This window comes from Orbicella franksi, chromosome 14 (assembly GCF_964199315.1).
Source record: "Orbicella franksi chromosome 14, jaOrbFran1.1, whole genome shotgun sequence".
Lineage (NCBI taxonomy): Eukaryota > Metazoa > Cnidaria > Anthozoa > Scleractinia > Merulinidae > Orbicella > Orbicella franksi.
In genome coordinates, this window is record NC_138158.1 from 17,562,936 (window position 1) to 17,587,827 (window position 24,892).

The following is a 24,892-nucleotide window of genomic DNA, read 5'->3' on the forward strand; positions in this document are numbered from 1 at the left end:
GCACGGTTTGAATTAAGTTAATTTAATTGTGTTGGAGAATTCAGATGTTTTTGTAACGTGTATTTCAAAGGGATAGTAATTATTACTCGCGAGTCACCAGTTTTAAGAATATACCCTATTTGTCAGAGGTAATGTTTTACACTAGCAAGCAGCGCTTGGTCCTTAACCGCCCAGAGTCCGTCTACAGAGCGGAAAAACGTACTACGCAGCTCTCGGCGCATCACTAGCTCTACTTGCGGGTTCGGGTAATAATGCGGGCTGCAATGGTGGAAAGAACGTCGTAAAGATCGTCGGTATTTCATTGTTAAGAAAACAAGGCTCTCCCTACCTGCCGAGAGGCTCTCTTGCTTATATATTTGTGGTGTACTTGCATGAATGCAATATGCAAAGAGGGTTTGTGGAAAAATGTGGCTTCGCACCGAAATTTCCTGTATACCGCGGGGAAATAAAGGGGTCGGAAACCTTAATTAGGTTAACTTTGTTGGAAAAAATTGTTTTCCCTCGAGAACAATACACTAGTTGATAAGCAGGAACAATGCGTTACCTGCTCTCGAATGCAGCCCAACAGTTCCTTTCGAAACTAAAAAAAAATTAAATAATCATCTTAGCTTCTTTTTTGCAGGTCTTCGTCAGAATTTGTCTGTGTCCAAGTAATCCAATATCTACGGTTATTTATTTCATTTCGATTAAAGCGTGCTTTCGGTCACAATTAGCAATTTTAATACTTCTCGGTAATGTTGAAAGGGCCTTGGTAAAGTGCTCGATTGCAGTATTTTGGGGCCGTTCCTAAATAAAGGTCCAAACATTTATTTATTAACTATTTGCAAAAATGTTCTCGTTTCCTTTAACAATCTTTTATTTTTAGAAAGATCCCGTGGCCAGTTGAAACAGAAAAAAATAGAGCTATACATCAGTCACTGATTTCTTGCTCGTGTCCTTACGCCTCATGTGTAGCCCATGTAAAGGGCTCGACAGTTTGTTGTTTTGTAAATACCAAGTATTCGCATATTACACATTGTGACTACGATCAAGACATGAGCGCTCGATAGTTACGGGTCTGAGTCATTCGCTGTATTTGAGTCCGGTCACGCGGGCTCATTTTCCGACCGCACGGCGAATTCAGTCGAACCAGGAAGTATTGAGGATTCGTAAACTCTTCTAGACTTCGTTAATCTCCGGAGACAGTCGTAAAACCTTTCATAATCAGCTCTCTTATTAGCTGTCATATTACTCTAGATTGCCAATTTGATGGTATGTTCACTCGAGCCTCGAATTCTCCAGCCCCGTCTACACTGCACCGGAGGAATTTCAAAACGAAGGGTTAGGCCTATCGTCCACGCTGATCCGTCACGAAAACGGAGCTTTACGAAAACGCTCTTCAAACCGGAGGAATTTGAAAACGCCAGCTTTGCATTTTCGTGTGGACAGGAAACGGTTGAAAACGGAGCTTTTCGAAGACAATGACATGAGGATTATCACGTGATTTCCCTGCCCGGGTTTTTCTCAAACACAAATCCAAAATGACCGGTGACTGTTGCGTTTTTAAATTCCTCTGGCGCGGTGTGGACGGAAAACATCTGATGCTATTTCAGAGTAAAACCTCCGTTTTCAAATTCCTCCGGCGTAATGTGGACGAGGCTTAATTGAGTGAAAGGATAATGATCGATAATTTGGTCCGTTAGATGATTGATTTCTAGCTATTGTTTTTTTATCCATCGTTGTATGCCACGGAAGAGACAATTTGATCCCTTAATCTACTGTACTCCTTGTCAAACAAGCTTTGTAAATAGGATTTAATTATGCTTTGTTTACTCAATCAAATCAACTCGTGCCTCAATCACCAATGTAAACAATATTTTCGTTGCTAACGTGAGCGGTAAAGTGTTTCGTTTATACGTCTTGATTGTGAATGGCTACGCGTCCGTTTCAAGGGCGAAAATTAACAACCAAAGTTCAAAAATCCCCTAAGACAAGTGATTGCCCGTTTGGAGTAAACCGTGGACCAATCTCGGCACAGAAACGCGACGTGGCAGAGTTCGAGGATTGCAGACACAGATCGTTTATTGAAAGAATGAAGGATGCGTTTCGTACCATTTCATTTCGCTCAGAGCCGACAATCGGCGAAGAGGACTTGAAGAGATGTTACGATACACAAATACCTGGTAATGGTGAAGCCAATTATGGAATTGCTTACCCTGTGGTAGGGAAGAAACAGCAAGAGTTGATTCAAAATCTGGTGCCTCATTGCTACGAACACATACAGAATTTCCACCATTACCGTAGCGACATGGAAAAACTGAGCTCTGGGTGTAAGGTCCTATACCTCTCTGCAGACGAAGAGACTGGAAAGAGGGAGAAAGTGTTACGCGAAGTTTATGGCCAAAATTCCGCCAGAACCGAACAGAGCAGTCTACAGACCCGGCGTTACGGTTTGGGAAAGCCCAGACATTTTCAAATGCCACGCAAGCCTAAAACAACAAAGGTAACTTTGGTCGCTAAAAGTCACAAAGAGTCGCAAAAAGTCACGACCAAAAAGAACAGAAATCCCAACAAAAATGGCCAACCTCAGGATGACTATTCCAGAGCGTCTTCAAGCGAGAACGACTTCAAAAGTTGCTCTTCATATTCTACGGAGTTAAAAGTGAACAGTGCAAAAAAACGTTTATCATTTCAAGTTGGAGAGAGTGTCACTGAAAGCGAAGAAATGCCTCCATTTAAGCTCGAACAAGCAACAAGCGATGACCAAAAAGCCGAGGGTCAAAGCAGTTGTCATAGTCCGGGTAGCGACACTTTTCCTAAGCCTCCCGTGACAACTCCCAACGACATGTCCCGGAAATCATCTGTCCGCACCTTGCTTTTTGAAAGTGCTAAGAACGATAGAAACGTTGCGTCGCCACGGAACACCACAAATAGAGATTCTAACCACAGCCCACATTACTTAGCGCCATTTCATACGCGGTTTCCACACCTCAAACAGCCGTCGGAGTCGATAAGGTCTGATCAAATGCGACAGAAGAGAACTGACAAAGATATGATTCCACCTTGGCAACAATATCGTGTTTTGTGCGACGCTTTTCGACCTACAATGTCTCCTGAGAGGTTTTCACGCCAAAATGGATACAGAAAACCGAAGTATGCCACAGCAACGGAGCTGGAATATTACATCGATATCGTGTCGGAAACGAACAGTAATTCTAAGTCGATGTATTTGTCTTAACTCAATTTCCATGGTAAATTCAGAGGCGCCTTTACAAGGATTTCGACAAGACTTATGACTGATATACTAAGCTTGCTTTTTCTGACCTCAGACTGAGTGAGAATCGAAAGATGGTGATAATAAAATGTTACGTGAGTGACTACGAAATTCTAGCGTTGATAAAGATGTGGGTCTTTTGCTTCAGCTCTTAAACACTCTTCGTGGGGTTGAAGGAAGATTCAGTCTTTTTCCTAGAGCCCGTGATTGTTTTGTGTAGCTGGTTTCGTCAAGAGCGTCGCAAGTTCGGTCACCGCTGGCAGAAAGCGTGCGGGCTCTGGAAACAAAGTTTCACATTCCCATCTGCGCACGCTGCCTTGTAATCAGGTACAAGTGATCAACGAGTAATTTCTCCATACAATGCATTTTCAAGTTACAGTTGATGAGAATTTAGAAGATCACCAGCTAAGAGATAGAGATATTTTTTTATCAGTAACGCCACGAGCGACACAAACGTTCAGAACAGAATTGTTGATGCAAAAATGAGTAACGAAAGACAAACAAAATTCACAGTAAAAATGATAACAATAATTGATGATTGTTTATTGAGTTCGTTTATTCAATGTGTTCTAAATGTTATTACTAAAATACAGATGAAGTGATTAGTCTCGTAAGCCAAGCTTTACAATTGCTTTGACAAACTGTAGACGCTCTAAGAGCGTTTACTCGGGCTTCGAACCGCAGTATCGAATCGTACTTTACAAAAACGCGTATTGGTCACAATAAAAACAAATTAAAGAATCAGGATATTTTACACAAGAGTTCCGCTTAGATATTAACTATTCAAGTTGCTTCATTGAGGATCCTCCTAATCCAATCGCAAGTTGTGAGTTTAAACCATTTTGGTTCAAGAATGAAGCACAGCTGTCTACGCACTTATGGAGAACTTGTTTGCAAAGAATTTTCGAGGTCTTTTTACAACTTCTGGCGATTACATTGTACATGCTGACAGAAGTTGTACAAAGTTCGTTTCCTGGTCGTGGCAAACCGAGTAAATTGTGCAGCTAAACATCTTTGCCCTGTTGCGATCTTAAAGCCTTTTCACGAGTCATATTTCCTTTGGAGGGCGAATAGATAAACTCCTTCGCGAAAACAATAGCCCTATGACAAGGCGCATTGCACTTAATTTGCATAAACTTTCAAGTTGTCTTTTTTGCAGATAACTTTGAGAATTTGCCACCCTTAACGCAGTTTATGATTAAATATTTAACCTACATATTTTTATTGAATCAAGGCAGGAGTATTTCTAAAAAGGAACCCATTTATAAGGGGAAATGCAGCATTCTGTTTTGCTATTTAACATGGTTTCATACTCGTCTAGTTCCTGTCACGCAACATGATTTTCTTAAGTAGTCAGACACAGTTTTCTAAAAGAATTGGCGATTGCTACGACTGATAAATATATTTGAACCACTAGTGAAATACATGTGGCTAAACTATCGTCAATGTAGAAAACATTGGTTCGTCAATAATCCCGCACAATTCCCCGCACAATAGGAGTTTTAATTTTCCCGCACAATTTGCCTCCAAAATCACGTTATTTTTTTTCCCTGCACCCTACTAGAAAGCCAACTAACTTGGAGATAAAATATTTAATTCAAGTTACCGAAAATCTTATCTTTACAAATGTGGAGATCGGCATATTTCGCGCGATGCAAGAGACAAATCGCCTGTTTTTAATGAGCTACCAGTCCAAAATCGTTTTCGTATTTAGCTCGTTTTATTGCAATATGATTTGTTTTACTGCAGTGTTCTAAATAATATCAGCAGTAGTCACATGCAATCATTGACTGCCTATTTTGTCATTGTTTTCGTAGTTTGAACTCATACCGCGATCGGCTCAGTTGTTATCTCACGAGAACGTTTCGAGCTTGACCTTTGCTTACCTGGCTGGCTTTCAAGCAATATAATTCGTGGACCGACCCTTACCGAAAACGATCGACATCTTTGTATGCGAGATGAACGTATAAGGCGCGATTCTCACCAAAACTTTCTTCGCAAAACACCGCGTTCTGTCACGCAGAGAGAGCAATGTCGCGTTTCTCGTCCCCAGTTTCCATGGTCTACGCATGGAACGCCTGGGACCATGACCCCCTTGACTCGGATTTTCTTACGGAAGCCCGAGTAAAAAACTTTTACAGGCCTTTCAAGTTTCAAGCCACAATCTTACAAAGCAAGGTAATGATTTCGAGACAACTTGATCAAATTCCACCCAGCCCTCCCATATCTTGGTCACCTTGGAGCAGTTTGCCATGTAATAAATCTTTTACTGCCCGAGCTTGCTCGAAGTGCAACACACCTCTTTAACTTGGGATAGTACTCAACATAGGTACGCATGGTGTGCAGATTGCTTAGTTACCACACATTTAGAGAAATATGTCACAAGGATCAAATTAGATAAACTGAGTAAGTAAATTCCCAAGTTTTTCATCCTAAGGCATTAATTAAGTTCAGAAGGATCCAAAATCCATAAAAAATGATCACACCGTGGCCAATTATGAGACTAGAAAGGAAATATCTGTCTCAATTAATAACGAAAATGCATTATGTCCCAGTACATTATGAAAATGTATGTGAGGTATCTTCTAAGTAAATTATGAAAATTAAATTATGATTGTATGCGTGGTAATTTCCCAGGAAGTTTTGAAGCTATATGCGACGTAATTTCTCATTAGATTAAAGTAGATTAAGAAAATACACGCGAGGTAATTTCCAAATAAATTATGAAAGTAAATGTGATGTAATGTCCTTGTTAATTATGAAAATGCACGTGTCCAAGTACTGTGAACTGAATTATAGCTCACCACAACACTATCTGTTTTAACAAGTTCAGGTATAAAAAAAAAAACTCCGGGCTTACGGAGTAAACCAATCGAAAAGGACCAATCAACGTGAAATATATACAAAAGTACAATTTACAATGCCGGAACCGACCGACTTTTGTACTCTGTAAATGCGAGATAGATATTTTAGCCCCATTCAGACCGGACTTAGGAAAGGCGGGGGGGGGGGGGGTGGAGGAGGGGGTGAGAGGGGAGCTGTGCATTAAATAAAAAGTCCATGTGAACAGATCTAAGAAAAAGCCGCCAAACAAAGTTATAACAAATAAACAGATCCAAGATGGCGGCTGCTCAAAAATGACATACCATGTCCTCAAAAATGACATGTCATGTCATTCTACATGTTGCCAACCTCAAAGGAGATCGTTCTTACAAGGCTTTTGCCCCTCTAAGCTTCCTTACCGTAGCTCGTAATCTGTTGAAAAACTGCTGGAGTTACGATAGGGGAGAGAGAAAATCACCCCTTCTCCCATCCTTGTCATATCCGTGGTCCCCCAAAAGCCCGGTCTGTAAGAGGTTAATGTATAACTGAAATTAAATCCTCAAAGGTTCGATAACGCTATCCACTGCATATGTGACTATCCTAATATGACATTGCCACTGACTTCTTTATTTCTTAGACCAGGTGGATGGAGGGTCTGGATCTGACTCGTCTCCAGCCGTCTCTGAGTAATCGACAAGAGCGACAGACGGCTGGGGACGAGTCAGGTAGCGAGAGTCCATAAGTTTGATGGGAAGGGAGAGGCGAAGGGAGAGAGACTTTCCTCCTTTCCTCCTTCCCATAACCCCCCGCGCTCCCACGCCGCGCTTCCCTCGTTGGTATTCCATACGACACTGAGAGACGACTGGGGACGGGTCATGGTGTGGATGGAGTTTGCGTTATAGCTGAGGATTGGTCAAGTTTACTATTAGTAATAGTAATTGGACCGAGTGGAGTACAGTTTAAGGAGTAACTGGGCGAGTAATTTCAAAATTTAAAAATATTTGGACACCTACGCGATCCCGCACCGATTCCTTGACAAATAGGCGCGCGGCGAACCAATCACGGTCAAGAATTTTGTTATAGATACGATAAGTTTTTTTAATAATAGTTGATATCTGGTAGTTGATATCTGAGACCTGTAAATCTACTGATAGTGGAGAAATAGGCTGAAATAGTCACCGATAGATCCGAAAATTTAACTGATATCTGGGAACCCAGCACATCCACCCGGACACTCTAGGCAGCGTTATCAGTTCTTTGAACAAGCGGGCTTTAATTAGAGAACTCCCTGATGAATTTACATATTGCAGCCGATGTCCGCCTTCGCTTCTTTTTCCACGTCTGGTAGCCGTGAGAGGCCATACCTAAATAAAAACAAACAAACAAACAAGATAAAAGACAATAGGCTTCATTCATAATTAAGCAAGCTGCTCAAAATTCACCAGAAATCTCCATTACACCGATTTATTCTCGAATTTCTAAAACACCTTCATACCGTTTTCACGTTGTTGTTTTATTCTGTTAATCCCTTTTACGTCAAAGGCTCATTTCTGATAAAATGTACGTGTTCAAGTTTGCACATTGAAAACGAGACTTGTAGATGCTACTGACAATGTAGGAAAAACTGTAAAGCCACTTGTTTCCAAAACTAAGTTACCTTTAATTAAACACCTGCGGATGAGCCACACTCGCAGATGAACCAAACCCCGAGTTTGGCAACTCAAATTTTGGGGGTAAAGGGTTGTGGAAAGAAATCAAAATAAGTCAAAAGTGGAGTGGAGAAAGATGCGTTACATGTACATTAACATTTGTTGCTTCATTGAACGTAAAATACTTCCTCAAACCATAATAGCTGTATTGACATCATGTTTACCGACCAACATTTTTATATTCCTGTCAATTTTTCAATAGAATTTTGCATACTACTACAAAAACACTTTTGTTCCTTTAATAGTTCTTTCGTAGCTTAGTAGCCAGGCAATTGATTGGGAGATGAAGTACTGGACAGGAGTATCGAAGGTTCATTTGATCGCAGTATCTCGTAGTACAAGACGCAACAGGCTCACCGCATACAACGGTTTTTCGGCGACACTCAAGTTCACAGCTTTGTGACGAACAGAGATTCCCTGGCCAATGACGTTTAGCTGCTCAACAGAGGCGACCTTAGACCGCTTAAAAGATGTATTCAAGAAGAAGGTTTAATGCCTCTTAAACAGCAAGAAATGTAAGCTTATGCTTATGAAAAAAAATCCTGATCTTTTAGGGGCCACCAAACTTGCAAAAGCAAAGATCAGTGTAAACTGTGGTATACTTAAGAAAATTCTTTTTCGTTTGCAATGCAGACTTTCAAATTTTCGATGAAAAGTGTTGATTTATGCAAATTCACGGAATGTTCTCCAGATGTCCTCGTAGAAAAGCCCCATCTCCGATTTGTTACCAAAACTTTTGAGTAAAAAGGTGCGGCTTCTCCGCCGGTTTTTAGGGGTTGTTTTAAGATTGCCCGAATACTCACCCTTAACGCTTCAGTTAGTGCAAAAGGTAGACGATATAAATGGAACTAGTCTCTGTTACCATTCAATTTGTTGCTACTGAATTCAACACTTACCACGAGGCTTACTAACTTCCTCTTCAATTTCTTCTTCCAGTGCTCCGAATTCATTGTGACCTCCAAGCTCCCGTCGCATATGGCACAGGGACATCCGAGCGCCATTTACCTTGAAAGTATTCATGGTTTTCTCAATTTCAGAGCAAACGACCTTTCTTCGACCCGACCTTTGGCTGCTGAGAAATTCCTTGAGAATGATGGTGTCTTCCTCTGTGGCTAGAATAAATGATGATCATAAAAGATTATTAACATATAGATTTAGCCAAGCCTAAAAGCGGAACCCCTGGACCACTTTGTTCAAAACCCGCTTAAGCTAACCCAGGATAACCGAGAATTTTGATTTGAGTTTGTAACGTTGCGGTGATGTTTTCTGTTTATTTTTTTTGGCCTTCCGTTTTGATTTTGAATAATCTCAAGCTCTGACCCTAAAGCAGTGAAAAACACTTGTATAGAAGATAAATTTATACTTCGATAATCCTGCGTTAGCGTTAACCCAATTTTTAAACAACCTGGCCCTAATTATAAAAAAATTAGCCTGACATGAGCCCGCAATCCAACAGAAAACAAGTACTTAGTCAGCGGACAATTAAAAAAATGGCCGTTGAGCTATAAATTTGAGCCAGCGATATGGTCACGTGATGCTGGTCAGCGGATACCTTGTTTTGACAGGTATCAATTGACCATAACATGGATGTCAAATATCAAAGACGCTGTAAACCAAGACTTGGTATTAGCTGGAGTATGGCCGCCATGTTGCGCGACGTCGTCGTCGTCGTTGGGCGCATGCACCCGCGATCCATGCCGATAGCCATGTTCACCATTAAAAAAGAGTTGCATGGGTAGATTTTGTTTGTAGAAGATATGAAGGATCAAAAGTCGAATTTTGTTGAAAAAATGACCTTTGACCCCATAATTATTATTATTATTTATTTATTTTTTGCAAAAAGAGGGACGGTGATTCCAAACGTGAGAGGATGGAGATAATTGACCCGCATCTAAAACGCGTTTTTGTTGGATTATACTACTAAAAACCGCCACCAATTCCTCACGTAATGGCTATTTTCGGCTTAAAGTCACGTGACATGTCACACGACCTATCAGAAGCACCAATTCTTATTTAAAATATTAAAGACGTTAAGACCTAGCTGTGTGCTAAATTTGGTTCCATTGTCATTGATGTCTTCAGAAATATAACTAATAAATTATTTTTAGCATTAAAAGCCTTTGACCCAGGCCTTAAGTTAGTACTGTAGACCTTCAAGGGCCTATTTTGTCCAAAATTATTTTTTTACACCAAATTCAAGACTTCCACTTTATCTGAATTTTACAAAAAAAAATTTTAAAAACTTAAAAGTGAACGAGTTATCCACAATGATGTAAATTTTTAAATGAGTCAATGAACCGCAAACTGTGATAAGCCAATTAAAATGTGTCAACCCTTGAGTTGAGCAGTAACAATTTACGCGGCAACTGATCTCATCCGCGGAGTCTAATTTCGCTTCTTTTGTTTATCCCTTACGTCTTGCAATTTCTCGCACAGAAATCTTCGTTTTTGTTGATTGTTTTCGTTTCTTAGGTGATAGACTAGGAGATTTTGCACGGTCTTCGCGTTCCCACATTTGAACGGAAGCGCAAATCGCAAGGATCCGCAAGCGAATATTTCGTCGATGCCCAGCTCTAGTTGATTGCCGCGGAATTACCGACGAATTTAATAGCTGATATCTGACAAGGCAGCTTCTCCAAACGCTCCTTTCCTTTGCTTCGAAGAGTATTTTTCCATATTCTAGTAAAACAAATAGGCCGATGAAATACGCATTAGAATTTTTTTAAAATTGTGTAAGTATCCTCACTCGACCCGGTAGGCATGTTCAAGGCTATTCCGCTAGTATTCCTCTTTTTTCCCTTTCCTTCTTTACCATTTATCTGCTGATTCGGTTTATAAGCTGCTGAATGTTTCACGGCAGACTTCGCTACTGCCGATGTAAAACATGTAAACATTGCACATTCATTTCCGGGAGGCATTACTGTAGCCCGCTGGGGAGTTCAAAGCTGCGTTTCATTGGTTGGCAGCATGGTCACGTTGACAACCGCTTCAGTGAGGTGTGAAAACTGTGAATTTCTTGCGAGGCCGAAAATCCAAGGTTTATTTTTTGTGAATTACCTCTATTCAAATGAATTAATAGGGTATGTAGATTTATCGGATTTTAACGAAACTTGGCCAAAATCTTCGTCAGATATTAGCGCACCAAAGTGTGAGAGGCTTTTGCGAAAATCGAAACATTGATCCTGTGACTTCCCATTGAGTAACAGCAGTCAGAAAATTTTCTATTGTCCAACTTGAAAAGGGACTTCCTAAGCAGCCAATAGAAATATCGGAAAAGCCTCACACACTTTGTTAGCCCATCAACTCCTGGTTGATAATGTCCAGTCAGTTTGGATGTCCGCGGTAACACAAAGGCTGGTAATTCAGTTTAGCAAATACGGTCATTTTTGCGTTTAAAGGTTTGTGCGTGCCTATCAAAACAAAAATAACAACATGTGTTGTTATTTTCGGAATCTACAGTTTATTAGCTTTGCAATGATATATAGTTTACCGTGGTTTTCTTTAAAGCAGCGCATAAAGAAAGCATTTTCCGGAAGGCACGCCTGAAGGTCTCCAGTAACCTTAAAGCGCTTGAGTATTTAGAACGTGTTTCCACTTTCGGAACCTTAAATACTGATTAATCTGCCACTACTGTTCGTTTCAGATCCTTATAATTTCCTTGTGACAACCATTTATCGACGATTCTTGGCCAAGATTGTAAAAGAAACGATTTTCGGTTTCTTTATACTTCGTAACAGAAGAATACAATCCAATGTGACTCAATCTTATACAAAACAAACACCTTCCTGCAGAACATGAAGTTGCAACACACGCGGCTAATGGTAGAAACTATCATATAAGCATGAGTATTTCACTAAGTCATGAGAACTGACAGTCGTCCTGTTTTGTTAAAAAAGATCTAAGTTATCGTCAAAAGTGATTAGGTTTTTAATGAATCTGCTGCCAAAGAAAAGTACTCGTCGGAGAAAGCATCGAGCTACCTCCGCCCCTCCTCGAATGGTCACGAGGATGCATTTGCATCGGTACTTCCATAGTCTCCCTCGCAACTGTTATTAGCGTCGTCACGCAACGATTTCCCCGTTAGTGGAGAGAAGCGTCGCGTGACGACCCTTATAACGGCAGCGAAGGATATTAGTACTTCCAAGAATCAAGTATAGTAGATTTCTTAAAGCACTTGTCGTGCGTTAAGGTATTGAGGTTATAAGGCGTTTAGTAAGACTGATTTAGTAATAATTTATCAAATAAACGTTTCCAGTAGAGCAAAAGCAGTTAGGGTCGTTATTAGGGTCGTCAGCCAACGCTTCCCCCCCCCCCCCCCCCTAAGCAGTGAGAAGTGTTGCGTGGCGACCCTAATAACGGCAGCAAAGGATACTAGATCGTGCAAGAATCAAGTATAGTAGTTTTCTTAAAGCACGGGTCGTGCGTTAAGGCATTATTAATTTGCTTAGTGCGTTTAGTAACCAGCAGAGCAAAAGCAGTGAGAAACAAAACAAAGAGAAGAACTTTCTGACATTTGTGTGGAAGCTCTCTACGCGTAATGCGCGTGATGCGCATGATGCACGTGATGCACGTGATGTACGTGATGCGCGTGATGCGCGTGAAACGCATGATGCGCGAGATGCTACCCAAGATGTGAGGTGCGAGGCTAACATGGAGAACAAACTTCTGTGGTCGATCAATAAAAAATGAATTGAAGACACGACACGAGATGACATGACCTAGTAGAACGTGACGTGAAAAGTTGCTAGTATTATGAAATGACAGAACAAGACATGAACATGCCACGAGGAAAAGAAAATAATAATAAAGAATTAATCTTACCTGCAATCTGCAGTTCTGAATTCCTCAAGAGACTTTCATGAGTACTGCTTGTTTTTGTGGGCTCTTCAAGGTCTACTCTAATGTCATTAGGAGACATTCTGGATCCGTTGATTTTGACCTTGGTGTTTTCCTCAGGCTCGTTACTCTCTATATTCCTTCTTTTGGACAGTCGAGAACCATGATTGTCATCGGAGAACTGTTCCTTGTGGTGTTCCGTTAATGCTGCAACAGGTTCTTTAAGGATAAGCGTACTCTGGTATGAAACTTTCTTTCGTCCACCATTACCACCTTTTTGGCCGCCAGAGGGTTTGTGTAGCTTTGATTGCCTGGGCCTCGCTTGTGCTAAATTTGCAAACTCTGCGCCTTTGACCATCTCTTCTTGAATTGGGTAAGGTTCACGCTTGTTTGAGGACTTTTTGGATCCTGTAAGCAGCATTACCTCAGGCCTAGTTCTGTACGAGTAATCCACAGCTGAATCCATAGCAACTTCAATTGGTGGCAAGCAACAGCCCATTTGGGATTGTGATGCGGTGGTCGTGATCCGTTCTTTACCAGATGATTCTGCCTTACGTACGTTATATGCTACCAAATCAGATTCTTTTTGGCCTGGTGAATGCTCTGCACGTCGTGCCACATTTAATGGTCTTGCTGTTTGATTGGTCCTAGGTCGGCTGTGCTGATTTATGTGGTACATAGTTGGCCAGATTTTGGTGCTGCAAAGTTCGTCAACGCGGTCAGGAGAATTCCTGCTACTCCAATTCGGTGGCATCAAGGTTTCGTATCGCCGCTTCGGGTTCCAAACTCTGTCATACCTCGTAGAAGAGTCGTGACCGCTTCGTTCAATGCTTGTACTAAGACGTTTTTGCTGGTAACTGTACCGGTAGAGCTCCCTTGGATCGGACTTTTCTTCAACCGTGTTTTGCGGTGAAATGAATGGCAAAGTGGTTGCACAAGACTGATTTGGAACTGTACTCAGTTTGGGAGTGTAGTTTCCTAGTTGGCCACTGCTGTGTTGTCTTGAATACTTTTTGCAATGGTTGCGTATCTGCGAAGATGAAGGGGTGTATGGATATTTCTGACAGCCTTTTTCATCGCCATCGAACGGTTCTTGTCGTTGCTTGGTGAATGGTGTAACACGCCGCAGGTTGCGATGATTGAAGGCAACTTCTAGCTTCTGAGAGTCGATGCGATCACTGTACAACTGTCTGCAGGTGGAACTTCTGTTGGTATCAGAATCATGCATCGGTAGAATAGGTCTTGGCTCAATTCCACCTTCTGGCTCATCATAATTCACAAATTTCTGTGGTTGTTGGAGGACAGATATTTTTCCCATTGCATCGCGGTGAAAATCTGACGCCTTTTCTCCGCCGGTTCAACCGCTGGTTCAACCATATGGAATGCCTTCGGTCATAAATGTAAACGCCTTTGGGATTTTCAGCATTGCCGTTCTCGTTTTTGTCCATAACTGAAACAACTGCCTTAGAGCAACTTGTGTTTGATTACTCTGAAAGCTCTTGGGTAACTTTGAATATTTTTACCTTTAGGGTGTTATGTAATAGACTGTTTTCGATATATTAAAATTCAGCTTGGCAGTGAGACTTAGAGGACACAAACAAAGGGAATTGAATGACATGTTTATTCATTTCTTATGTTTGTGTCCTCTGGGCCTCACTTTCAAGCTGAATTTTAATATGTCGAAAGTGACCTATTGACGTCTTGGTATATTTATACCAAATTTTGTTATTCTCACTATAATAATACACATGAAAAAATTACTCGATGCTGATTGGCTAAGAGCAGTGCAGTTCAAGTGTAACACCAGTGCAAAAAGTGTAACATCAGTGCAAAAAGTGTAACACCAGTGCAAATTACACATCGAAATTCTGGATTATGATTGACTGTAAGAAAATAGCAACTTTTCTAAGAAAATGATATCATGTAAAATGATGATGAAAATTTTGTGCTGAAACTTTGAAAAAAGTTTTCTCGAATGAGAAAAAATGGCTTCGAGAAAGATCTTCCGGCACTTCCTCCGCGCGATTTTTTTCATGTTTATATTATTAATAAGTAATCATACGGTTTTTCTCGTTCAATTTGGAGTTAATTTGCACTTGTGAGTTTTTCAAAAAGCTGAAATTGCACTCGCCGAAGCGGCTCGTGCAATTTCAGCTTTTTGAAAAACTCACTCGTGCAAATTAATTCCAAATTGAACTCGAAACCGTATGATTACCTATACTAATAAAAGGAACAAATAAAAGTCGGCATATGTCCCTTTATCCACAGACAGCCCTTAATGAGGTATCGAGCTGTCGTTAGGTAAGTAAGTAAGTTAGTTAGTAAGTAAAAATTTTCAGTTTTGTATAACACGAGTTACACCTACATGATTTCCAGCAAACCGTAAACGAAAAACATTGAAACAATTAGTAGAACTTTTACAATCTTGACTTTGAAAAGTCCTGATACTGACGTCAAGAGCGCATTACGAGAATTCCTACATAAGCTGTGAAGTACGTCAACCACAAGGGCTTGTAAGTCATCCTAGTCCCAAGTGCCCGCGTGTAGTCGCTCAGCGGTCTCTGAACTTCTCATCAGTTCTGGGCGGCTTAAGAACCGTAATATAAAATCCAACCTTGTACTTAGGCTTGTTTCAAAAAGCGAACACAGTTTTGGGAGAACCCTGGAGACAAAGTGCACAGAAAATCCTTGGTTCCAGTTTGACTGTGCCTGTGGGCCATATAAATTAAATCGTTTCTGAATATGCGTAATTTTAGGTAACTGCCCATGTTAGCCAAGAAGTTCTGATTATACATGCTGACCAGAGCATGGCAGCTCCTGGGAACGAGTTTTCACTAAGATCTAATCATCCGTTGTGCTCTGGCCTTTGTTGGCTCAATTTGTTGGTTGATTTTTACTAAGTAGGGAGAACGAAGCATGACACTTTTGCCCTATCTTGATCTTCAACAACGAGTGCACTAATGCATTTTATTTTTAAAGTGCAACCATTGTTTAGGTGAAAGGGTAACTTTTATTTTGATTATTATTCTTCTTATTTTTTTTGAATGTTGTTATCTTTCCAAAGACCTTTCAATACCTGACCAAACAAGCTGTCCCGGCCTCGTTTTAGCACTGGACGTAAAATCTTGAACCCTTGACCGAGTTCAAAAGTCCTATATAAAGTCAAACTCTGAAAGCTACACTGTTTTCGCATTGCATCCTACTTTTGTAATCTTCCAATATTTAATGTGGTTTTAAGGCTTGTCCACACTGCGCTGGAGGAATTGGAAAACTGAGCCTTTATTTCTCCAGTTAGGCCTTCCGTCCACACTAATCCGTTACGCAAACGGAGCTTAATTTCGAAAACGCTGTTCAAACCGGAGGAATTTGAAATCGCCGCCTTTGTGTTCTAGTGTAGACAGAAAACATTTTCAAAACGAAGATTTTCGAAAACGATGACGTTACGATAATCAGGATATTTCACCGCCCGAGATCTACTCAAACACAAATCCAAAATGACCGAATATTGCCGCGTTTTTAACGTAGTGTGGAAGGAAAACATTTGATGCGTTATCAGAGTGAAACCTACTTTTTCATATTCCTTCTGCGTAGTGTGGACAGGGCCTTAAAGAACAAAAACTTTTTATCTGCTGATATAAATGAATAACAGCAATAACATTTTAACCAGGAATAATCTTTATGAAGTCAAAAAAAAAAAAAACAAAATCAAAACAAAATGAGCAACAAATGACCCCTTCGGTGATATGCGCTTGTGCAACAAGAATGGTAATAAATTTACCAAATGATGATCACAACATTACTTTTCGCATCCTGTGCAAATATTCAGGTTAATTGAGGAGCGGAAACTAAACAGTGTACCAGGGGAAAAATTCATCGAACAAAAGAAAAATACTGCACAACGAATTACCAAAAACACAAACTTTTGCGAATATCAAAAACTTCCTCGCCTATTTTCTGTTACTTTTGAATAAGTCATAACTTGATATCGGCTGTTTGATCCATGGAAAATGCGCTCATTTTGATCCAGAGTCGATGATTTTATAACTGTTATAATAAAATCCGTCAAAAAACTCGTGAATGTTAATCATTCAAACCAATCGGAAATGATGGTTTTCTCTAATTCCTTTTATCGAACAAAATTTCGACGTTGTAAACGTTTAATGTTAGATTTTTTTGCAATACCGCACTTTGTTTACAATTATACAAAACTAAACTTACTCACATCACCAGCATTACTTATAAACTACAGAAACAATCAACATTGCTTCCAATCTTAACAATATTTAAAATACTGACATAGCTTTTTTTAAACAAGAATTAATTTTAATTAACAACAACACTAATAATAACGACAAAACTAAAAAATAATACAACATAACAGATACAATACTACTACTGCCACTAGTTCATTATTCTAACAACTGAGAAAAGTAAATATACCACAAAAACAAAAGAAATAGAAAGAAAAGCGAGATATATAGCTAGGACCATGAAATATGTCCTGGATTGAAGCTGTTCCTTTAAAAAGGAGAACCTTCATATCATTCAAGTAAAATTGACTGTTTAAACAATAGTTCAAAGGAGAGATCAGGAAGTTAAAATGGGAGAGGTTAAGCATGATGTTCACGGCAAACGGCAAACGGCAAAACTGAAACTTTTGCCGTCTCTCTTCAGCTGTGTGTACAGTAGGGTGAAATTATTTGTTTTTGCCATGAATAGTAGGAGACGTTATTCCATTTTTGTGCGCTTCATTTAGGGATTAAAAGAAAAGGACTCAAAATCAGAAGTTGTCTTCGCCGTTTGCCGTCTGCCATTAACGTCATGCTTAACCTCTCTAATAGCTTTGGAAAAACGTCGCCTTGTTAGCCTGTTTTCGATCAGTTGGTGGCCAAAGCGTAATGGCGCTCACCTGAGTCAGTATGTTATGATCAAACTCAAATCATGCAGCTTTGAGCGGATGCCGAATGAAATTCCAAAGTTTTGCACGCTACGTCGTGTGTTGACACGGTGAAATAATCATCATATCCTCGAGCTATACTTGTCTCACTGTTCTCAGTGAATGGTGGCAAATAATTGAATTGGCCGTGTATGTATCCACCACACACTGCATACCGCTGTCGTATTTCAGACAGTTACGCTCCACAACAGTTTTCATGTTCATTTACTTCGCGGTTTGTGGCATAGTATCATGCATTGGTTTGTCTTTCTCCGTAGCATCAGCCGGTCCTTTCAATGTCAAAATCCTCGTTCTGAATGCCAATATTCGGCTTTCTTTGCCACGCCATGTTTAAATCTCGGTGTTAGAACATGTACCAACCTTGACGCAAGCAGTTGCCATTCTAAATTGCCTTATTTGTTTAATTCAAGAATTCAAACTGTAGCTACTGGTAGCGGTTAAGTGTAAGTAATTTGCAAAGTTCTACATGTTGTCGGCAAGATAAAAGGAAAATTGTGGGAAGCTCATTTATGGCATATTAGTTGTTTATCGTCATACCGAAGAAATAAACAACTCTGACCAACATATTTCTTTTAGTAAAAATATCGCGCAAAACATGGTCAATTACTTTCCCCATCGTGTAGCGTATGTTCGGATGTTGACTATTGATATAGTCGAAAAATGCGATGGCGTCCTGTTCTGAGTGGAATAAACAAAACGTATCATCCACATAACGACGGTAAAATGGAACCTCAAGACCTTGATATTGCTCTAACCAGATCTTTTCATGGTGACCCATAAAGAGATTGGCGGGGACAGGAGCTAGGGGTGAGCCCATGGAAACCCCATCAATCCGGTCGTAAGAGGAACCTTTGAACAAAAAGTGAGTTTCAGCAGTAGCAAATGAAAAAAGACGTTTGAGGTCGGAGAGGGGTAAGTTGAGGTCAGGGTTTCCCTCGGAGATGTACAGGACCGCTAAGTCAATACATTCCTCAAGAGGGATGTTAGTAAATAAGCTCTCCACATCAAAGGAAATCAGAAATTTGCGAAACATGGGTAAATTGTTGATTTCTTGAACAAACGTGAAAGTGTCAGAGGCATTGTAATCATTGGGAATGTATGGTTCAAGGAGATTGCATAAAAACGTAGCTGAATTGTAGTTATATGTTCCAATAGATGAAACTATGGGGCGGAAAGGGGGTGTGGATGTGGGATCGCGTAGTTTATGCATATTGGGCAAACCGTATATTCTGACCGGTTGGGACCCGTTGGGATAGACGCTGTCGTATAAATAATTCTCCAATTTACCTTGTTTTCAGATCCCTGAGAAACTTTTGAACCCTACTCGTGTAAGGGTAGGGTCTTTACTAATAGGTTTAAACTTGGAGGAATCGTTGATTATACTAAATAAACCATTGTCATATGCAGTTCCGCACCTCTGTCATACAACATCAGTCTTATCAGGACATTAATTGACAGGTTTTTTAAAATCAACAATACTTGGCTGGGCTTCCACAAGGACATTATGGAACTAGTTTTCATTTTGCACAAGAATCTTTTCCCCGTTCATCTCATCGATAAATGCATCTACCGATATTTCTGACACATCCATTGATCGATATGGCTCCACTCAAACACCTCCTCCTCTAATACTACTTCACAGGGTAAACAATATATTTTTTTACTTTTTTAAGTTACCTTATTTAGGCCGTTTTTCTACTGTAGCCCAAAGCAAAATACGCTGCCTTGTCAATCGTTATTGTAATGATCTTGATATCAAATTAGTGTTTACCACGTTAAATTAAGAAATCTTTTCTCAGTGAAGGATTCTGTCCCTAGAGAACTTCGTTCACGTGTGATTTACAAATTTACTTGTGCTTAGTGTAAAACTTGCTATATCGGCGGAACTGGTCGTCATTTTTCCACAGGCGTCCGTGAACATCTCTCTTCAGACAAGTTCTCACACATCTTCAGACACTTGCAAAGCTCAGAACGTTGTCGTCAATCTTCTCTGCGGATTGCTTCGAAATCCACAAATTGAGGACCTCGGAAATGGAATTTCTGGCACTCTTAGGTCAAGTTCTGAGCGTGTTATAATGTCTCATTTTTTTTTTTAAATTTAGGGGGTTTGACCGAGACCCCGAAGGCTCTAGATCCGCCCCAGGGATATAGCAAGAGACGCCCAATAAGAAAAACAATGAATTAAATAAAGAATTCTAAAAAGAAACTGGACTGTTGAATCGACGGATGGCTGAAGCAGTACTTAGTTAAGAAGAATAAAAACCTCAGTTTGCAATGACATTTATAATAAAGGTCCAATATATGCGGCCACGTCTTACGAATGGGCCACGACGAAAATCCTCATATTGCTCTGTGTTAGACAGCTGATGGAAAGCGGCGAAGAAGAGGACCTTGTGAAGCCTGGCGAAGAACTGTAACAAGAGAAAGGACCAAGCTGGGTTAGAACTCACGGATTGCAGCAGAGCACAGAGTGCTAGCTATAAACAGATTGAGATGGAGAGTAGATGTTGCGGCCCTATGTGCCACGTGGCATGAAGGGAACAGTTAAAAAAAATGTATATATGAGCGGGCAGTTTATGCGATACCATCAAACCTAGCCTGTAGCAAGCGAATACTCAAGGCGTTTTCAGGAAAGATGCGCTAGTAAGTCCAAGTATCGTCTCTTTTCCAATAAAAGCCTCTTGCTATGATACTTGACTTTGCTACTATCTTTTGTTGCCAAGTTAAGTTTTGTCGTCTAAATGTAAGGTGGCTCAGAACCCTCCCCCTAAACCTTGTGGGTTAAAGGGCCATTGTCACGATAAAGCGCATGTGCGTTCTTGATTGACACCAATTTTTTAAACAATAGAAATCGTAATACTATCAGTCGCGGTATGAATTCGCCGCGGGTCAGCTTGGAGTTTCATGTGCCTTTCGAAAATATTTTTATCCATCGACTTTTTACTTTTTGTTTGTAAAGAATATTTATCATGTTAATGTTGTGTGAAGGCCGTGTCCGTTGAATACAAGCACTTACGTTTTACTTTCTTCCAACTTGCATCCACATCTGCAGCTATATAAAGTTTCCGATGTTCGTCCTCAAATCTTTTCTTCGTTTTTTTTTTTTTTCTTTTCTCAACAAGACGGCTACGTGGCGAAAGTAGCTTTGGTCTCTTGCATCTTCGAAAACCCCCTTACGAGGACATCGTATTTCTCGACGATACTCAACTCAAAACACAAAATATGCCGTTTAAATCTATCAAGAATGACGCAACAGTTCTTCAAAATCGATATTTCTATTTTCACATGTCTCAAAAGGTCGATGGAAAAGGATTTTGCTCCCCAAAATCAACTTTGAAAACTGTTCTGTCGGATAAGAAATCAAATGCCGCAGTTGCGCAGAAGGGTGTCAAATGACCGAGTAGTTAGGTGTTTCTGCAACCTGCTATGTCAAGAAAATACCAAAAAAAAATTAACAGTAACTGGGCAGTCATTTCGTGATCGTAGCGTCAACGGACGTTTTGGTGCGGACTGTAAAGTATGCGTGTCAGTTCGTGCGCTTAATAATTATTTCCGCCTCGTTTTGGCGTGTGTATGAAGACCGCCATTTTGGAATGTTGTAGTCTCATTAAATTGATGAGATATCCTACACGTGTAGTTTTATTAAATTGAAGAAATACTTTACACTGACCCATCAAAGTATTAGTGCCAGAAAGTGTTGATAGCCACCTTAAGAAACGGCAGTGAGATTCGGAATACTTGCGCTACAAAAGCAAATTTGTGTAAAAAAAAAAAAAGTGCCGACGAACAGCAAATGTGTAAACGCCTTATGGCAATATATAAGGACTCCTAGTGTTGAAACTCTATTAAAATTAATGTACTTAACAAAAATGGCATTGTCCTTTCGCCAGCTTTCGTTAAAGGCTTGCTCTTAGAGATGCAGCTAAGTCTTGCAAAAGGGAATAAGAAAAGCAATTTACAAGATATGGCCGAGTCAGCTGATTAAACAAAAATGACAAGGTGAATGTAATTTAATCCTGTGTGTTTCTCACCGAGGATAGGACCTGTCAAGATGACAATGTCTTCTTCGTGACAGGTTCTACTTAGAGCAATTTACACAATAAAACTAAAATAATTTAAGCACAGGCGCTTGGCATGGTGGGGAAAGTTAAAGACATGTTCGCTTGTGTTTTAATGATTACGCTCTTTGGCTATGTTCAATATATCGACTCCTTTGTAAGGAATCTCTCGATCCTTTTAAATTTTGGATTTCCCTCTAATGTTATCATCAATTTCGTTTTCGCCCAAAATTAATGTCAGTGTCATTCCGTTCGCAATGCCGTCAATAATTGTAGCAATCAACTGCTAAAGATAAATGTATTTACATACGTGATGGCAAGTCCTTTTTTAGAAAACATTAAGTAAACGAACAGCTTAGACAACTGAAAAGGTTCTTCTCATTCGAAACTCATCGCAGTTCAAGTAGAAATGCTCGAAAATGGCTGCTAACGTTTCCATCGATAATAACCAACATTGTTTTCATCTACCAGATCCTATCTTCCAACAAGCTCAGCATCGCTACCAAAGCAATTTAATCACTGGTGTGATCAACGCGATCTTTGCGCCGTTCTCAGCAACAGCAAACTCTCTGGTGTTTCTTGCCATCTTGCTGAGTCCGTCACTTCGTTCCACTCCGTCGTGCTTGTTGATAGCTTGCCTCGCTCTATCAGATTTCCTTGTCAGCGTCATCGTGCAACCTACTTACGTCGCTTATCGATTCAACGAAAACCTCCACGGCTATGTCAACTGCGCGGTAAGGGTTCTCTACGCAAATGGTTTTTACGTCTGTTACGGCGTCTCCTTTATGACTCTTAGCGCAATAAGCTTTGAACGATATCTTGCTTTGAGACTACATCTTCGCTACGAAGGCCTGGTAACTGTGAAGCGGGTCTTACTAGTCGCAATGTTGATTTGGTTTCTTAACACTGCATTAACCTCTCTCCAGTGGGCGCGCATCAATACAATCGCGCGAGGCGTACACTTGTTTTTCTGGTTTATCTCCTTATTTATTGCGGGAATTTCACAATTTAACATCCATCTCATCGTTCGTCGCCATTGCCATCAAATCCGGAAACAGCAGTGGGTTTCTTCGGGCAATCAAAACTTTCGAATGCAGATAAAGCTTGCAGTCAGCGTTGCTTACATAGTGGGAATTTATTTTCTTTTTAATCTCCCCGTTTTGGTTGTGACCACCTATCACCAAATCGTCACTGGACACATAACCTCTTACGACTACTACAGCTGGAGCGAAACTGTGGCATTTTTAAACTCGTTCTTCAATCCATTGGTGTGTTGCTGGAGAAGTCAGGACATCAGGAAAGCTGTTAAAAAAATGCTTAGACATGGAGTCTGTAAAAAGATTATTTCAGAAATCATTGAACCAAAGATGTAGAAACAATTTATTTTGTTTACAGTGGGGGTCACCTCGTCATTCCGGCCACCTTTTATTTGTCCCGTCAAAGTGTCCATACATTTTGTTACAAGAAAAGCCTGCTAAATTAATACGGCCAACGGCCATATTCTGAAATCCCAACCTATGTAATCTTTTATAACTTTGCCCCGTTTATACGGCCACTTAAACCAGTTAAGTTCACCATGCCGTTGTTAACATCGGAGCTCCTGCGTGCCGAAGGTGCACGAGCGGAGCCCCATACCTAAGAAAATTGGGTAGCACATCGATCTAAAATTGTTATATTGCGTACGTAATTTCTACAATCTTGGTTACGCTTATTGGTTATAGTTTGTAAAATTTACTGGGAAAAATAGCAAAACCACACGCTGAACAATTGCATGCCCACAATTGATCATTATTTGTCCTGAGTCTCTGATCCATGAAAAACAAATTTTGTTTTTCCTTTATGGTTAGTTGGCTAAATCCATTGTGCGCACTGATTGAAGTTTCAATTTTTTGTAAAATTATATCTGAATTCGGGGTGCCTCTTGAAGATCAGTTGTTTTGAAGTGCAAATGTGATTAAGACCGGTGATCATGAAATTTTACCCTTCCGCGCCGTTAGTGCTTTTCCAATATGGCGTCGGGCTCGGGCGCTCTCGTTCGTGCCGACTAATAACGAACAGTGTCTACATCTGAGTGAGTGAGTGAAACACGTTTCTACGCTTCGCGTATCCACGAGTTTAAAAAGTTCTTCTTGTATTGATAGGGTCTCTTAGTACTCACGAGTGATCACGAGTGACCACGCATGACCACGAGTGAGATGACATCCAGGGGCTTTTAATTCACAAAAAATAACTCTTGAACGCCTTGCGTGTCTATGTTTTAGTTTCTCCAAACAGAAAAAGGTATTCTTGTATTGATAGGGTCTAAAAGTACTCACGAGTGACCACGAGTGACCACGAAGGCTCAAAACTTCAAACGCGCACTTTGTATATTCTTTTCTGAGCGCCGAGCTACAAAACATACATGCTCAGTTACTTATCAAAAATCACAGCGCTAAACTGTAGCTAGCGCTTTGCGGAATTCACACGCACTTCCATCGGATCTAACTCGGGACTGCGTGCACGCACTTATGATGCTATTTACCCCTGCAGGGAGGTCCAATCGGTGAACACGGTCTTTCCAATCAAATTAAAACACACCGGACTAGGATTGCGTTACACCACGTGAACCAACTAGTTTAACTAGAACACGTCCGATAACTTTTAGCGACTCAGTTTAAAAGAGGTACATGTTCTCTAAGTCTTCCCCTTACTCTTTTGGAGATGTTCAGAATCGTGGAATGTGGACCATAGATTGCAGATTGCATATCATGGAATGAAAGGGAAACCCAAAATATGAAAAGAAATTGAAAATATATTAAAAAAATAAATTTTTAGAGTTGTAGCTCGGGTAATGGGTATGACATTATTCATCGCTAGTTCAACTTCACGTACATGTCGTCATCTGTTATTCGATCAAACAAAACATGTAAAGTTTTGAGCCTCACTTCGTTTAATAAAATCTCTCGGAATTTTCTTCGCTTAAATAAACGATCCGCAATCCGTACTGGTGGGTTTATGGCTAGTGTTATTCCGTTGGGTTGACATATTGTAGTCTAACGAGTAGGCAACTAAGATAAAACTACAATAATGAATGAGTTTGGTAATACGTTTGCATGACTTGTCGGTTCCCACTAGGAACGTACTTGAGCCTGCTGTTTTAACAAGGCAGCGCTTTCCTACAAACCAATTTAATCAATATTTTCTCCCAACCCAAGTTCAGTTGCTGGTGAGGCATAGTGGAGACGGTATCTGCCATGAGGCGGGAGGCTATGAGTTC

The 24,892-nt window shown here is 40.3% G+C and overlaps 3 protein-coding genes across 3 annotated transcripts; 2 read left to right on the forward strand and 1 right to left on the reverse strand.

Moving 5' to 3' along the window:
- The first annotated feature begins 35 nt into the window (after positions 1 to 35).
- Positions 36 to 5,464, forward strand: LOC145467369 (uncharacterized). The gene has a single exon (XM_081450922.1). The coding sequence runs from the start codon at positions 1,910 to 1,912 to the stop codon at positions 3,215 to 3,217; it is 1,308 nt and encodes a 435-aa protein (XP_081307048.1). The 5' UTR covers positions 36 to 1,909; the 3' UTR covers positions 3,218 to 5,464.
- Positions 5,465 to 18,095: 12,631 nt separating this feature from the next.
- On the reverse strand, positions 18,096 to 18,788 carry LOC145467265 (uncharacterized). The gene has a single exon (XM_081450812.1). It carries the CDS (start codon positions 18,786 to 18,788, stop codon positions 18,096 to 18,098), a length of 693 nt encoding a protein of 230 aa, XP_081306938.1.
- Positions 18,789 to 22,018: 3,230 nt separating this feature from the next.
- LOC145468865 (cannabinoid receptor 2-like) lies at positions 22,019 to 23,262 on the forward strand. Its single transcript, XM_081452557.1, has one exon. The coding sequence runs from the start codon at positions 22,056 to 22,058 to the stop codon at positions 23,007 to 23,009; it is 954 nt and encodes a 317-aa protein (XP_081308683.1). The 5' UTR covers positions 22,019 to 22,055; the 3' UTR covers positions 23,010 to 23,262.
- The last annotated feature ends 1,630 nt before the right edge of the window (positions 23,263 to 24,892 follow it).

What these genes read in the sequence shown, in the direction of transcription:
- LOC145467369 (XM_081450922.1), top strand. Translation starts at nt 1,910, where the DNA reads ATGGCTACGCGTCCGTTTCAAGGGCGAAAATTAACAACCAAAGTTCAA.
- LOC145467265 (XM_081450812.1), bottom strand. Translation starts at nt 18,788, where the DNA reads ATGCATAAACTACGCGATCCCACATCCACACCCCCTTTCCGCCCCATA.
- LOC145468865 (XM_081452557.1), top strand. Translation starts at nt 22,056, where the DNA reads ATGGCTGCTAACGTTTCCATCGATAATAACCAACATTGTTTTCATCTA.